General features: G+C 40.0%; 1 protein-coding gene across 1 annotated transcript in view; it reads right to left on the bottom strand.

Moving 5' to 3' along the window:
• Positions 1–1003: 1003 nt before the first annotated feature.
• Positions 1004–16920, bottom strand: part of pappa2 (pappalysin 2) — a gene marked incomplete at its 3' end in the record, with an annotated part of 80487 nt that continues 64570 nt past the window's right edge. Inside the window, exons 25-27 of the mRNA XM_034138022.1 lie at positions 13550–13621; positions 5087–5185; positions 1004–1132 (exon numbers count right to left, since the gene is read on the bottom strand). Of these exons, the coding sequence (XP_033993913.1) occupies positions 1004–1132; positions 5087–5185; positions 13550–13621 (300 nt within the window). The remainder of the gene's footprint in view (positions 1133–5086; positions 5186–13549; positions 13622–16920) is intronic.

Raw genomic sequence — 16920 nt, forward strand, 5'->3', positions numbered from 1 at the left:
TTGACGTGTACCTAGTATGTGATCCGTTAGATATGTTAGATGAAAATATATTAGTCTATACATGTTAGTCTTTACAGATGTGTATCCTTTCACATTCCTAAAGCATCTGGTAATGAGGTTGAAACTAATTTAAGTATTTGGGAGGTTTTGTTGTTTTCTGCTATGAGGACAATGGGGATTAGGTTGTTATTTTGTAGAGTAAACTTGTATAAAAATGACCAGGCAACCTTTTTTTCTTTGTCCACTTTCACTTAACTTGTTCTCATTTGTTTTTGAATAGCCATCAGACAACTTGCAACATCTGAATTGTTTTCAGTATCATTTAGAAGTTTGGTTCTTTAATTCCATGGAATGCTAATGTTTTTTCTAACTGGGTGCTACAGTAAACACAGTTACTAGCAGTAGCCCTTACAGTAAGGGCTTTGCATGTACTGAAATATTCTTCAGGCACAGCCAGTTCTTTTGGGTTCTTTATCCCGTCACTAATCAAGTCCAGAAAAGCACTTGAATCCATTTACAATAGTGATTTGATCCAATTATGATGAGCTTTTTTGTTGTGCAGCTGCATTTGAACCCTATTTCAACTGGACCTCAGTGTTTTCTGTTAGGCGCTCATTTCAACATTGAATATAGTTTTAACATTTGAATACAATAAAAAAATAAACATACACAGCAGTAAATATGAACCTTAACTTAAAAAAAGAAAACAATATATTCACGATCTGCTAAAGAAGAAGAATTACATTTTTTAAACCAACATGACTCATGTGATGCTTTTTAACAGCGAGATCACTTAAAAAAATATAAAATAAAAAAATAAGCCATTCATTTAATGAAGTCTGACTTCAGCTGCGTTCTTTGCATTACAAATGTTTCAAAAAATGTAATACTTGTTGTTGGTTTGTTGCGGTGTATAGTCTGTGGTTTGACTGTGTAACACAAGTTCAGCCTCTTTCATCCCTACATCTTATTGCATTCCTCCTCCTCCGGCTCCTCCTCCTCCTCCTCCTCCTCCTCCTCCTCCTCCTCCTCCTCCTCCTTCCAAGTGCTTGGCTTTGCTCTTATTCTCCTCGGCGTCCGGATCACGGCAAGTGCACTCATCCTGGTTGCAGTCCGCCCCAAACTGAATGACCTGTCAATAAACAAGCACAACATTCAGCGCTTGGCTTCCCGGAGCCACCATACATCTTTCAATCTGTGGCTGAATTCAAACAAAAACACAAGACTAGTGCAGATGTCTTTTTTAATGGATGACTAAACTAAGAAAACCTACAGTCCATTTGGTCGTTTACCCCGGTTAGGACTGATTGAGACGCTCTTTGATCAAATCCGTTAAGAGATGTGCACATATATGGTCTATTCCAGTGTAAGAAGGTGGAACAAATGCCTTAAAAAGAAGGATTAAAAACAGCAGGGCAAGAGGAAACATTACATCAGGACAGAAAAAGCAGCATCACTGAAAAATGCACTGGTTGAGGAGGCTTCCCAATAGGGTTGTTACATTTCAACTGTAGCAAATAGTTCGACTTTGAATGGCAAAAACAGACAATAAAAAGTACATTTGCTTGAACTGACTTAGCAGCTAGTGAACAAACCCCCCCCACACCCACTCTTGCAGTGCGTTTGCGCTGAAAAGCGAGTACCGCTTAGTAACCTGAGCGTGATCTTAGTAGCCTTGTTGAATTTCCTCACACTTTTCAAAGAGAACTCCAACGACCCCCCAGAGGCCGATAAAGCGCGTGATGTCAAATGGTTCAACGTGGCCTTTGAATGGCGAGAAACCTTCAGGGTCTCGAGGGGACGGAGGAAAGGAGGGAGGAACGCACCGCCGTGGAGGTGAACGGATGAACACATGTTAAGAATCAACAACAAGAGGCTGCCAGCTCTTGTCTAGGAAGCGAGCCATCACCACAGGTTGCAAAATAAACTCTAGTGCCCCGCGAAGCAGTCTGTTGCAAGAAATGTAAACATTCGCTCCTGGAGAGAAGGAGTGAGAGGAAGATTGAGAGAAAGAAAAAAGGGAGAGGGGGGCAAAGGAGAGTGGGAGGCAGAGAAGGAAAATAAGGATGACTGCAAGCAAAGCGAGAAGGAGAGTCGGAGGTAGCAGCTTGTCGGCCTTCGCTGCTGATTGCAGACGGGTTTGACGGCAGTGTTAGAGTTTCGCCGAGCTCCAGAAGGTCCGAGCTTCACTTAAAATGCGAGCAGTCCTATTTCAGACAAATTTGTGCAGCCATTAAATGTTTCCTTCTTTGGATGCCTTCGAGCTTCCTTTCGAAGGTGGTTCCAAGGGGTTTGTTTTTGCCTCACCCACAAAAAAACCAAGCCAAGTATTTTGGATTTGCTGCTGTTAACAGCAACATGTTTGTGATTAGAATCCATGTGACAAGAAAAGGGGTTCAAAGTGACAACTGTGCTTTTCCTTTTTGTTGGCTCTTTGCTGTGTTTACTGCTTTGGCTGCTTTTTGTTGGATTAAAGTTTCTTGCTCCAGTTAACAAATCAAAGGATGATTTGGTGTTTCCATAGATGGCGTGGCAGCTCTGATCTTTTCTTTTTGAGTTTTCCTCTGTTGGCCGATGAATGAATCCCACCTGAAACATCTCTCGTGTATCCGTACTCCCTTGTCATTGCGGCAACTAGCCCTGTAAATAAAACCAATAGTGGCTGAGCTCCATTAAAAGGATGCAGCTGGCCTGATGAGACTGATCCAGACACAAATAGGTTTGTTCAATCATGAATCTGATTTCAGATGCAGGTGACTATTTATGCAGATACTGGAGCATTCTTTGAAGTTACTTGCAGAATATGGTCAAGATCAAAACCATGGTCATCGGTGTTTGTGTACTGAAAGTGTAGCAAGTTGGAGTGGAAAAATTCCAACTCTCAATGTTTTTTTTCTGGTGTTGGCAGCGGAGCAAACATTTGATGTGGGTCCCACTAAAACTCTGTAATTTCCTACACCAGCAAAAGTTCAGCCACGTAGAAAGTGAGAGTTCTGCAAACAAACCCACCATCACTACAACCCCCCCCCCCCCCCCACTGCTGCCTCGCTCTGCTGGAGCCGCGGTGGCAGTCAGGATGCTGACTCTCACGGCGGTTTAGTTGACTTCCTCTGAACGACCCTCGCTCACTGAGCTGCTGTTTTACGGTGGCCGACTCAACCGCAGACCGTCAGACACCTCATACCCTCTCCCCCCCCTCCCCTGTAAAAGAGCATTTAGTGGCAGTCTGGCAGCTCATTTATTACGATGGCAGCTACAGACTCGCTGAACTCCTTCTCCGTTTAGGAAGGAGCTGCCAGTGAGTCATGGCGTGTCGCGGACATGAAGGAGACAGCGGAGCCTCGGCCAACTGTAGGCCATAGGAATTAACAGGCAGGGCCCCCTGAATGAGTGTCATGAATATGTGGCTGTACAGTAGCCAAATAGGGTATAGTGAGGGCAGGGGTGGGGGGAGCTACTTCCCAAATGTCCACACAGGAGTGAAGTTCTCATGAAAGCACAGGAAAAAAAAGGGGAAAAAAAGACGTGTTTATGTAGAAGCAGTTGAGGGAATGAGCGGCCTGGTTTCCACCACCGGCCCAACCTGGGCTTGCTCATTATTATTCATACCATTCCTCTTAGCCACCCACTATACACAGCAATCATTTAGAGCAATTAGTGTAATGTGATGCATTTGCATTTTTGTAGCGAGCACGAACAAGCTATCACCAGGGAGATGGTGTTAGGATGGATAAACAAAGGTATCCAACATATTTGTCAAAATGATTAGTCCTGCATTAAATGTTGTTTATTTGGAAATGTGCACTGCAGAGACGAAATAAAACATGTTTATGTGTTTTATGGGGACTTAACCAAAGGGATACAGTTGTGTCAGCTAAAAGTAGTATTGGGTAATGGATATACAGCATATCAGTTATATTATGTCTATAACTACTATAAGGCCACGTTTACACAGAGACGAAACCGGTTGTATCCGCTACAGTTCTCTATCGTATGGACGGGGCCGTAAGGGAACCACGGAAATGGAGCCCTCAAATGATAACGCCTCCCAAGGTGGGTAGATCTGCGGATCCTGCTAGTAAATTGCCCCCCCCCGTCGACAATTTACTAGCGGTATTTACTTGCGGCGACGGAGGTGGGCCCGAGGTGGGCCGGCAGTACCGAAGTGGGCCGGTCGAGAGTCCCGGGCTGATTTGTAGTCCCAGTCCGCCCCTGGCTACTGACCATGCTACAGATGTTAGTGCAAAATCTACAGCTCCTCTACCACAACCATCAGCAACAAGTGGACATGGAGAACTACATGAACTACATGTTGCTAAATCCACCGCGGAGAATAAACAGAAGGTCAAACAGGCAACCATGGCAACCATGCTCAGGGGGTCTTCTTCGCTGCTTTTGGTGTATTTTGTGGCGGAAATACAGCGCCACTTACAGGCCCGGCATATGTACTACAGCGTCTCCAGCGGGTCAAGCGGTCTCGTGTGGACAGACACGTTTCTTGAGCCGATTCCGTGTTCGTTTTTGTCTCCGTGTAAACGTGGCTTAAGTGTGTTCTGAAGTCCTGACTTCTGCGGCAAAGCAATGGCTTAATTTGAGAGGTGAGAAAGTGTACAGCAGCATGGGGTGGTGAAAACCTGCTTATTTACCATTTGAGTGGAAAAGCTGGAGGGCACAGGTCTCCTCTGTTGTTTTAAGTACAGATGAGGGAGACCAAATAGGCGCAGTCGTTAACAGGAGAGAGGGGAAAGTAGCAGGGATCTGTGTTTGTTTGCTTAGTGGAAGTCTCCTGCGTAGTGGCACAGCATTGGTGCCAAAAGAGACGGATTTCTACTACTGTAAACAGGAAGAATCTGGCTTTGAATCCATCTACAGCTTCTGAGCTCAATCTTGATTGCAAGACGCAAGCAAGGAGTGAGCCAAAACAACACTTTGCTACCTTTTAAACAAGGCGGACAGATATAGGGCATATTTTATCTTTTGAAAGACTAACTCCATTATACATTAAAACAAAAACAGATGGTATAAAAGTGATACAAATCAATGTTCCTATGTAAATACGACAGATTGGACATGTCTGTTTGTGTACCTTTCTGGTGGAGAGTGTGGACGGGCAGCAGTCTCCTCCATCATACTGGCAGTAGGCCCGGTTGTTGATGGTGTCACACCAGCCATCCCCTCCAAAAGGCTAGACACAAATTACAACAAGAACAGTATTAATGTACTCCCCAAAACGATAATTTGACCTTGCACAGCATGGAAGGCAGAGAAGGCCAAAAAATAAAAGAAGAAAGGAAAAAAAATGAACTTTTCCCAGAAACACATTTCACTAAGTGGAAGACATGTTCCCGTAATGAAGTTGTTTTGAAAAAATACCCATGAAACAAATCAAAATAAACACTCTTGCAGCATAATCCAAGTATGATTCACGTTGTTTGTTTAGTCATACCAGAGAGTAGGTTACATATTTATAAGTATGTCTGACAAAGCTTACACAACAGCCAATGAGAGGGCAACTTCTATCTATTGAACAATATTAAGGGGAATCTTCCACCCAGTGATTTTTAAAGCAAATAGTTCACATTAACTTAATTTAAGAATCAACATTGACTTCTGATGATCCAGGGGTTAACACATTCAGCCAGTTTAAATCAACAGTGCAAATGTCGGGGATTCTGTCAGTTTTATTTGAATCTTACATATTTATATTGCCAAGCTTTAAAGATGCGATGTGTACTTCCTGGCCTATTTTCTTGTACATAGTAAGACACTTGATTGTAAGTGTGTAATGTAGTCAGGCCTTAAACAGTTAAATGCTAATTACAGCTATTTAAGGTGTTAGGTGTCTGATAAACCTGATGGTAGGGAAGGGTAAATGTGGCTGCTTAACACATTTTAACAAAACCTTTATTTAACCAGATAAAAGCATTGAGATAAAATCTCATTTTCAATGCTGACCTGGCCAAGAAGGCAGCAACGTTACACATAACACATAACACAAACATATAAAATACAGAGAACATAACTAAGAAAACAAAAGACGAAAAAGCAGTCACTACATTGTGCACATTAGGACAGTAAGAAAGGTACTACTTATTACTGCAAGAGCAGCTGGTGGTAAGGACTTCAGACAACTTCAATTTAAAACAAGTTTTAGGTTTGATTGAAGGTCATTCCAAGACCAAGGACCATAATAAAAAAGACTCCTTTTTCCAAATACGACTTTCTAGCATGACGTTTACTATGTATGAAGGTAGATATGGTGCAAAATGCGAGAGCTTGTGAAACCTGATGTGAGCACTTGCAGAAAAAAAGTCTGAGCTTGTGTGCATACATTTACACTTGTATAAAATATCCACGCAACTGTGAACCAAATTTGAAGTCACAGGAAAAAATAAAAGTTTTGTAGCTTGTAGAAAAAAAATGAACTTAGTGATGAAATGTTCAACTTGGTTATTACAACCTCTCAAATCAGTCATTACAACTTCACGAATCTGCTCTGTGGCAGTATAAATCGACTAATCTGCAGCCTTGACTTTTGCTACACTTCTTGCGATGAATGTGTCGCTAAAGTAATTTTCACCTGTAGATGTGGGGGGAGGGAGGGGGGTTGGAGCGAAGGGGCGGAGCTATCAGAACGACGAGGCGCAAGCTCGGGTCAGTCACACACAAGTCACAGCCATAGTCTGCTGTTGCCCCTTTCACACCAACGCAGCTCCCGTTCTAGCTCCGTGTGAAAGGGGCAACAGTCACAGCTTGCTGTGTCCCAATTCATTATTTAAAAAAATATATTTTTCTGCAAGTGAACATTTCATCACTAAGTTCTTTTTTTTTCTACAAGCTGCAAAACTTTATTTTTTCTTCTGTGACTTCAAATTTGGTTCACAGATACGTGGATATTGTATACAAGTGTAAATGTATGCACACAAGCTCAGATTTTTTTTCTGCAAGTGCTCATATCAGGTTTTACAAGCTCTCGCATTTTGCACCATATCTACCTTCATAACTATGGTTGTCATTTACAGTAGATGATGTAATACCATTTGTTTAAAGTCCTAACTGCTTTATGTCACAGGTAGTTGGAATATAATGAATGTACTGATAAACGATCCAATACCCAATCCACTGCCCAAGTAGAAACTGCTTTCACTTTTGGAAGCCATGAAGTTATGTAAAATTGTTTAGTTTTTTGCATTATAGAAATAAACTATAGGATAAACTGACATAAAAATGTATTAAAATAATCAAACAATAGAGGTGTACTTTTCGACATCTCATTTAGACAACTTTAAAAAAAACTACGACAGATAGAGTAGACAGACAGATGTTATTTGAGGACTGTTACCGTATGCTTCACCTTACTTTGAGTACCCGTTAATGACAATTCCTCCAACTGTTTTTTCAATGCTCTGGCCAGTGTGAAAGTCCTTCTGGAGAAACTCTGCAGTGGCACTCAAATGTGTGGAATTTAAGTTACATTGAATCTCAAACATGTCATGATGAAAACCTTATTAATGTTTTAGGCAAAACCTTAAGGGTTTCACCAAGTGCCAAAAATATGAAAAAAAAGTGCTGAGTGCCAAAGATACTTTTGGCTTTCTCTGATGAGCTGATGGAGTCATTTCAAAGACTTAAGGTTCTGCCTAACCTGTGCAAGGGGAGAGAGCAGCTGCAGAGAAGATTTCTGCAGTTTTCTCATCACTTCAAAGAACTTCTTACTTGACGAATCCCCTTGCCTATCCCAACTAAACTGCCGTTGCGTAAATAAATCTATTTAATCGTTCTTTTTCTGAGTAAATACTTTACCAGAATTGCAACAGATGCCTCACCCAATTCAATACTAGTACGTAAATTACCTTTATAGGGCAGTCATGCATAATACAGACCTTCTAAGCCGGCTGTCAGTTTTATTTGAGTCTTACATATTTCTGTTGCTGAGATTTAAAGATGCAATGTGTACAGCCTGTCCACAACAGCGTGAGAAAAAGACTTCGCTATTAAAAAAAAAGAAGCAACTAACTAACAATAGGGCAAGAATACACAATTGGACTAATGTTTATGTTAGGCATCTTTGGCTATGCCATACATAACCAGAGTAGGGTTAGGATTAGGGTTAATGCATTAAGTTTATGTTTTGATAGTTTGTTTATTGGTTTGGGTTAGGAGAGGTGTTGGAACAAATTAGCTTAGCTTAGCCAAGGCGTCTCAGATTTGGCTAGCAAAACCCAGGCACTGCTTGAAAGAGCAGGCTGATTGAGCGCTGGGTCTAAGCAATGTAACGGCAGCAACAGAAAGTTTGCTGATGTAGAGGAGGGTTAGAGCTGTCCCCCAGGATTAAACTCTTGTAGCTTGGGTTTGCATTGGCTACATTTGAGCTAACTGCTAGCTAAAGGTCTGTTCGCCCAATGCTGTTCAATGAAAATAAAGAAAATCAAAGAATAAAGAAAATCAAAGAATTCTAAACAAACTTGTCAAAACGTACACAGAGTCTTTCTTCAATGGAATTGACAAGCTCTCAGGGGAATTTTACTTTGTTCTACTTTTCGTGTTGGACTTAGAGGGACAAGAGGAAAAAGTGGTATTACAAGACAGGACAGCCAGGGCCAGGTTTGCATGCTCATTTCAGTAGATCTCTTTAGAAAACAAATGGAAATGACAGAAATGCACAAATCCATAAAGAGTATTAGGCCTGCCAGGGTTAGATGCACATTATTCTCCCCGAGGAAATGGAAAGGTCAAGTGAAAAGTGTATAACGGTGTGTTATACAATAACTTCAAAAAAGTGTAAAAGAGACTTACAAAATGGCAGTAGTAAACCCTCCACCTGGCGAACAGAAATATTCCACTTCCAGACATTGGCCTTTTAAAAGGGAGAATGTGCTGTCATCAGAAACAGCAAAGCTCTCCGTCAGAACATTATATGTCGAACGGCACTACATTTATTTATCACTTCCTTCCAAGTACCTGTATCATTCCTTGTAATAGCAGACATTTTATCATCTCCTCCTCCTTTGTCAGCTGTGCCCCACTCACCCAAAGCTCTCAGAAATGGGTTGTTGGGGGAGTTTGAGGTTTGCCTTTTTCTCTTCTCTCTTCTCCATGTGTGTTTTCCCTTTTGATAGGAAAGACAGTTCGGGGAGTTCAGAGGAAGTCTGTGTATGTGTGTGTGGATTGTTAAACCCAGTCACCTGTAGTCTGCCCGGCAATATATGATGTAACTCTAGTACTTGGTGAATTATTGGCAATTTTTTTATATTCTCAGAAGTAAAAAAAATAAACATGTTGTCAGAAGAAGTTTAAAGTATACATCGTGCCGTAGACAAAGAAAGGTTACCCCAAAAAAGCAATTTTACGTGCAGTCGCTCTGTGACTTACCATCTTTCTGGAACAAGATTGTCAGTTCATAAGATATATAGACTATAAGAACCACGGTAAATGGGTGAAACCTGTTTATTAAACTGAATCTGCCTCTTTAAGATGTTTTAAACCATATCTATCGCTGGAGCAATGAACTGAAGACACAGTAACAGGACAGGACTTTGGGGAGCAGTTTCTGCTGTGTTTGTTGTACAAATAGCCTGCTGTTTGTGGAAACCACATTTTTCAATGGTCAAAATGTCCAGTTTAGTTTGTTTAAGTTTTGGTTATGTGGATTGAACTGTTTTGGAGTATAAAAAAAAATCCTAACAACAAGTATTCTTGGCTTACCTCCTAATGCAATGTGTCAAAGTAAAGGTCTCCTTATTCAGGGTCTATATCAAGCACAGACAAACTTTAGAAATCTGGTGGTTAACCATATACAAGGCCAAGCAGTCACATTTAACACATCTAGCTGTATTTATCCTAATCCCTTAACCTTTTAAAAGTAAAATGTTTCTTGTTTGCAAGTTTAAGAAGTAATTTTGCAGCCAAAATGTGTCCGATGACACAAGTGCACATAAACACATACTTAACACTAGAACCGCCAGAGGTCGCTGTATACCTAAAACTGCCAACGGGTCAAATGTACCCGCTATTGATTTTCAAGGTACAGTGTTCTTTTATTTATCATACAGAACAGTGAGTTTTGATCGCACAGGGATGAAACTTATACCAATAGAATCTGTGGACTCTCAGCTTGTCATATGATATAGTTTGTGCAGATAGCATGAAGTATAAAATATCGCTACCAGTGCTGATTTAAACGCTCGGAGTTAGACTTGTGTTTTGTTTAGGTACAGATCTATCTATCTATCTATCAATCTATCTATCTCTCTCTCAATCTATCTCTCTATCTATAAGGAACCGCAGTAGACAAAAGGCGTTGCTATAGCAACACGTCATGTTTACGCTGCATTTTCTATGAGGTAAATATTACCCGCTGGCGGATATAGGTATAAATGGCGATTTTCTTTTGGGCGATTTTTTCAATCTGACTTCATATTGACAATTGTTAACAACAGAGGGTGCTACATAACACCCTTTCAGGAAAAGTCACGGACTGGGAGACCTTAATATTTTATTGAAAAAAAGTTACATACAATCAAAAAACAGCTGCGGGTAAAATAGACCCGTTGGCGGTTCTAGTGTTAAAGTCTGATACCCGCATTTTAAAATGACAATCACTGCCAGTCTAATGCCAATGTTCCAGCAAAAATCCTCCTTGATTCTTTGTATTTGGAATGCTAAGAAAGCCTATCCCAAAATATTTCCTCTGTGAAGAAACCTGTGTTTTTTACTACATTTGGACAAATGTAGTCCATGTATTGTAAATGTAGCCTTAAAACCATAAATGATTCCGCTCTCAAACAATTGTCTGTTGTCTGGAGTAAACATATCTACTCCTCTGACTGCCTTTAACTCTAAGAGTATATCAGTTTATTTACTTTGGTTGTGTTTGTCTAATTAAGCACCTACATCATGTGTTTCTGAAGAAATAGGAAGAAATAGAGCCATGTCTAGACGAAAATATTTCTTAGAAATAGTCTTGAAGTATTTCAACAGTAATGACAAAGTGGTGTTAATGGATTGTGCCAGTAAAGATCTTTATATGTTAGTTGTTTGGCAGAAGTTAGGGTCAGAAAAATGTGTGTATATCCGGCCTGATGCAGAATTATTGTGATGGAAACACAACTATGCTTGATCCTTAATGTGGAAGTTATTATTATTACTTGCTTTGGACTGGAAAGATACTATACAGTTTTTCGTGATGTGATCAAGGGGATTAACACAGCATCCACCAACCAGACGGTCCAAATAGATTCTGTCTTCTTTGCCTAAATGCCTCGTACTAAGTGATGCATGAGTCAATGCTTTTAATTGGCTTTCTGTTACACAACATTATTCAATTCTTTGTCCTTATTAGTTCAGCAAACATTTTGATCATGCTGAGAACTTTCTAAGAACAACATTAAAACAATGCAGTAATTATTGACTGATGCCACTTTTTTTTCTGAGGCTATAAAGTAGATGAAACCATTACAGTGCCTGGCAGTTAAAAAAGAATGAAAAGAGAGGCACAGAAAGAGAAAGATTGGGAGAGATGGCATCTGGATGAGATCTGGCATAGTGCATATGAAGCACATGTGGTCTGGTGTAATTTACACTGTTGTCATGGAGGTGCGGGTTATAAGAAACTGTTTTGCCTAGCAACATTCACGGAAAGGTGGAAGGGGAAAATGTTGTGCTGGCAGGTAGGAAGAATATTTTAATACCATGAGACATCAACAGTTTATGTGTTCCATCGGGAGTTCCAGCCTTTTCTGAACCCAACGGATGAATGCCAAAATAAAAACTATCCGGCTTTAGGATTATAGTTGATTTACTGTCACAGCTTCAAATCTGAGCAGATATTAACATTTAATTGCAATTAACTTCCAATTATGATACAAACTACAGCACACTTAGAATTATGAAATTGAAATATTGCCGCCTCTAGAGGTCACAATGTTTATTATACTCCAAAATATGATGGTGTAGGAATGAACCAAGAACATCTTGACATTATTCTGCCATTATTGGCGGTCAGAGTAATGGGGAAATAATCTTGAAGATAGGATAGGAAGATCATGATGTCATCAAGAAAATTAGGATATTCCCATTGGCCTCATCTTTTTCTCATGTCATTATGCTTTTGCATTTCCTGAATAACGGTACGCATTCTCTAAGTAGCTAGATTGTTAGCCTAAGTAGTTCATGACATCAATTTTGCCTTTGCCTAGCAACAGTATTCTTATAACTTAACCAGCTTTCTTTTTAAAGATCTTTCAACATGTCACTGTTATCATAAGTTGATGGGTTTTGGCCAGTTGTTGTGTAAATGGATTTTGACCTAAAATGTTGTACGGACCGACTGACCTACTGAACTATATCAGCAAGCCTCCGACAAACAGGGGGAGAATGAAATGTAATAAACTTCTCTCCGAGACTTGTTCAAAGATTACTATGTGCTCTCAGAGCCCTTTTTTATGTACAGGTACGATAACATCACTTGGGCATATACCTTTTTTTAAATCACACAGCTAACACAATAGGTCAAGTTTTGTCATCTTTCATCAGTTCGACTAAAGTAAGAGTGACGGATTTAGTTTTCATATAAAGAATCCGGCCATGGCTACCTGTGTATAACAGTAAGAGTTTCAGCACACGCTAGGGTAATCTTTTTCAAACTTGGCAGACACATTTAAAAGGCTGTCAGCATTAATAACTCATCTCAATCTAACAAAATGCAATGATTGATTTAGTGTCTTTATCAGATAATACATTAGTCTTGGCAGACATATTTGAAAAGGATTCTTGTAAAGTTTGAAGTGTGAGAATATATAATATTTCTGTCTTAAACTTGTCATCATGAAATATAAAGCACATTACACACTGGCTCTGGTATCTCTCGCACTGATGACAAAAGGTATACACTGGGTTTTGCTTCATGTTTGATTATTGGAAGGTCTTGCTTGGGGCAGTCCATTTTATGTGGTTTTGCCCTGAAATGGTGTAATTGTTAGGGTATTCTAGTGGACTTTTCTTGACAATAATAATATATTAATATAATATAATAATAGCTGTGATAACAAAGGGGTGAACGCCAAACTGATATATTTCTGACCTTAAAGGCTTTGTAAGTACAAATATTCACATAGTAGATTTGGTATGCAAGAAATGAAATACACTACACTTTTTTTGTTTGTTGGGAAAACAGGTGCAAGATGGTTAAACAAGAGCTACCAAACAATCAGTTCCTAAAGCCCCTTTACATAAGGGGTGTCAGCTACAATCGAAACCAAATGACAACTGTTTATCATGGAAACCACCAAATGTGTGTTACAAAAGCTACAAGCAGCCATAACAACTTTGTTGACTTTTTCCCCTTCTCACCACACTAAAAACAGCAGATCTTTCGCAGGGAGAAAGGTCAGGCACTCAGTTTGCAGCTCTTGGCCGTATACAGTATCAGTCAGACTAAAATAGAAATGTCACTGATTTAACGGTTTCTGAAACCTCCATTAGACTGATATCTCGATGGAAAGTATTTGAAAAAACTCCTGTGTTTGCTGCTTGGCTGTTTGGCTCTTACCTCACATGACTGGATGCAATGGATGTGTTGCGGGTCAGGGTACCACTTCATCATCCCTGTGCAGACTATGCTCTGGAAAACAAAGAACATGAGAACGATTGAGCTAGGCAGTCACAGGACAGGAACAACTAGTGTTAAGGCTATGGAAAACAATATCATAATCATTCACAAAAGCATTTTTGTAGGTGTTTTGTAAACTTAAGGCTTAAAGTACATGAATTGACGGCTAAACTCATTTATTAAACTCTACTTTACAGTATGTTGTACATAATTTAAGATGGAACTTGGAAGCTGGGTTACATTGTACTATTTTCAATATCCACTTTGAAGATAACCAAAGGTGCAGGACTGCTACTTACAGACTTTGTGATGTCTATTGTTTACCAAATCTGGCTCCATGCCAGTTTCAAATTCAGTCAAATGTTTGATATGCTCAAATTTAGGGTAGCTACTTTATTCTATGGGAGGATACATTTGCGAAACATATTTCTTGTCAATATTTCTAATAGATAATCATAATTATTATTATTATATATTTTTTTATAATATTATTATTATTACTTTTGCTTTTGGGCCTGACAGTTGTGTGGAAGAAAAACAAATTTGACCTGCATAAAGTAACAAAACATTACTTTAGAAGTAGTTCTAGAGTTAACAGTTATTGTAATTGTTTGCCAATAATCTACTTGGACCTGCCTTGCCTTTCATGAACTGTAATCCAAAATATGAAGTTTATCTTTTACTTTTGCTTCCTTTTTGCAGTGTTTGCTTTGATGAAAACCTGTTTTGTGGATGACTAAACAATTGCATGGTGAGATTTGGATGAGGCTGTGGTCTTCTGTCATTTATTTGACCCCGGGAATGTACATATAGCTGATTGACTAACAAATATGGACAGAGAAAGTGGATCCTCCCCTGTGTCCAGCCTCCCTCCCCAGCAAGGGAGACCAGATTCTGAAATATTAGATAACACAATGCCATGAAAATCATCAGGCAGTGCCAGAGCTATGGCGTAAGTAACCAGACCTCCAGCCAACTATTTGACCTTGGCAATGGTGGATTAACTGGCTGGCTGACTGACCACCCAAAAGTTAGGCGAAACTGGAGCAGTGTTTGCGACAGCATTAACGTAAAAGCGATAACTGAGGTATGATATTGGGTAACATTACCCACCTTTAAAGCAAAAAACAACAGAGCTCTAACTCAACCTAAGATCTGACATTCCTAAAGTGTGTTCAGGGTGACCTTTATACACTGTGTGTGCGAGGGCTGTGTACTTCCTAAAAGGCTTTGACGTCAACAGGAACCTTTACTCTTGCTATCTGCCTGTGATTTCCAGTAATGCAAAAGCACTTAAATGATAACGAAGGCCAACTCGCATACACGTGAGGCGGATTTTGTTGTGTGATTCGTTGTGATTAGCTGGCACAGATTGGAATTTAAAATGGAATTGAAAGATACTGTCTTGCCAGAGATTCAGTCAAACATCTGATATGAAATACATTTCAAATACTTTGATGGATGGAAAAATTCCATTTGACAGTGAGATTCATTTTTAGGCATTCTTGCTGAGTTTTGAATCTGAGGTTATTGTCTTATTTTAAATAAATTATGTTCTATTTTTCCTTAACACAATTTGAAGAAAGGTTTGGTCTTCTAGAGATTTAAAAATGTTACTTGTATTTGGTGTTGTTATAATAATAACAATATTGTTAAAATATATATATTTGAAAATGCTAATAGTGATGAGATAATTTAAAGTGGACCTATCATGCTATATTTAAATGATATATTGTAGGGCCATACCTATATAAGGTATATTTATACGTTTCTGTTTTCAAAATACCAAACAGATCATGATTTTAAGCCATGCCTCATTTCGCTCTATTTGTTGTTCTCCAGCACTGTTTTAGCAGGGGGCTGATTCTGTGAGCTGCAGCTGACCACGCCCCCCTGCAGGAGAGGGGAGCGCGCTCTGAACAGCTGCTGGGCTGTCAGAAGAGGGGGAGAAACATAGATCTCCGTCTTCCGTGTTTTATTATAGCCTATTATTATATAGAGTCGTTATTCATTTGTTTTAAAGCTCAATAAATAACAAAGAAGACCTTTGACCGGCACTTTTCTAATTTTGTCCGGAAGATTTAAACTTTAACGGACATCTTGACCGGCGAAAGAAACTGAAACTGAAACTCTGCCGCACGGTCCCCTCGTTCCTTGGAAGAGGCGGAGAGGTGGGTGTTTGTCATCTGCTGGTGGACTAACCGGAGATAATTACAGTGCTTGCCTCGACGGGGAGGGATTGCATTGAATTAAAGCAGCGGGAGCAAACGCTTGCCCTCGGGCAAGCGTTTCAGGCAGGGAGAAAAAAAGCCACAGCGGAGAATAAACAGAAGGGTAACCATGGTAACTATGCGTGGGAAGTCTTCTTCGTTGCTTTTGTGGCAGACTACAGCGCCACTTACAGGCCTGGCATATGTACTACAGCGTCTCCAGCGCTTTCGAGCGGCAATGGCCGGCCGTGGCCCAACCCCACATTCCCCTGATAGGTGGAGAGTTGGCCCAATAGCCGTAGCGCCACTTTACTGACGTCAGTAAGTGTTCAAATCTGGATCAGTTTTTATCAGATCCGTTGCAGCCCCTTTTTTAGAGATTTGGGTATGGAGGAAAATAGAGAGGGTTGTGTTTTCTGACACTTGGTGAGTTCCCTGGAACACCGGGGACACATATTCATGTATAAAAGACGTACAAAAGTGCATTTTGCATGATAGGTCCCCTTTAAATTGCTCCTGCAATTTTCTGAAGTCTGTACTGACCATGTGTCGGATGCATTCAATAGACTAAAGAACATTATCTGAGTCCAAACAAGGGTAATTATTGATATTTATTATGAAAAAGCCAGACAAATTATCTTAAACAAACATTTTACCTTAAAGGTAGGGTAGGTAATTTTGGAGAAACCAGCTCGAGATCGCTAGAATTTGAAAATACACAGCCGGAAAAAATCTCCCACTTCCTTACAGAGACCCTCCTCCAACACACACAAACGCGCACATGACCAATGAGGGCACGAGATAAGTTTGTGCACAGATGGAAGGCTGACAGGCAGGTAGGCCATCCAGTTACTTCCACAGATGAAATATTTGTATGGATTTTTTGTCAAAGCACTTAAGATATTCATTGCTATCGGGATGTTAAGAGCATTCCATGGAATATAACAAAAAGTGTATCTCGAGCCGGTTTCTCAAACTTACCTACCCCACCTTTAAATTGTGAATGTGGTAGTTATTTATTTTCAGTATAATTGGTCCGTTAAACTATATGGATGCCTGGTGTTGCAGCTAACACTTTGTAGTTTAATTTGCACTACATTC

Source organism: Trematomus bernacchii, unplaced genomic scaffold (genome assembly GCF_902827165.1).
Source record: "Trematomus bernacchii unplaced genomic scaffold, fTreBer1.1, whole genome shotgun sequence".
NCBI classification, from domain to species: Eukaryota; Metazoa; Chordata; class Actinopteri; order Perciformes; family Nototheniidae; genus Trematomus; species Trematomus bernacchii.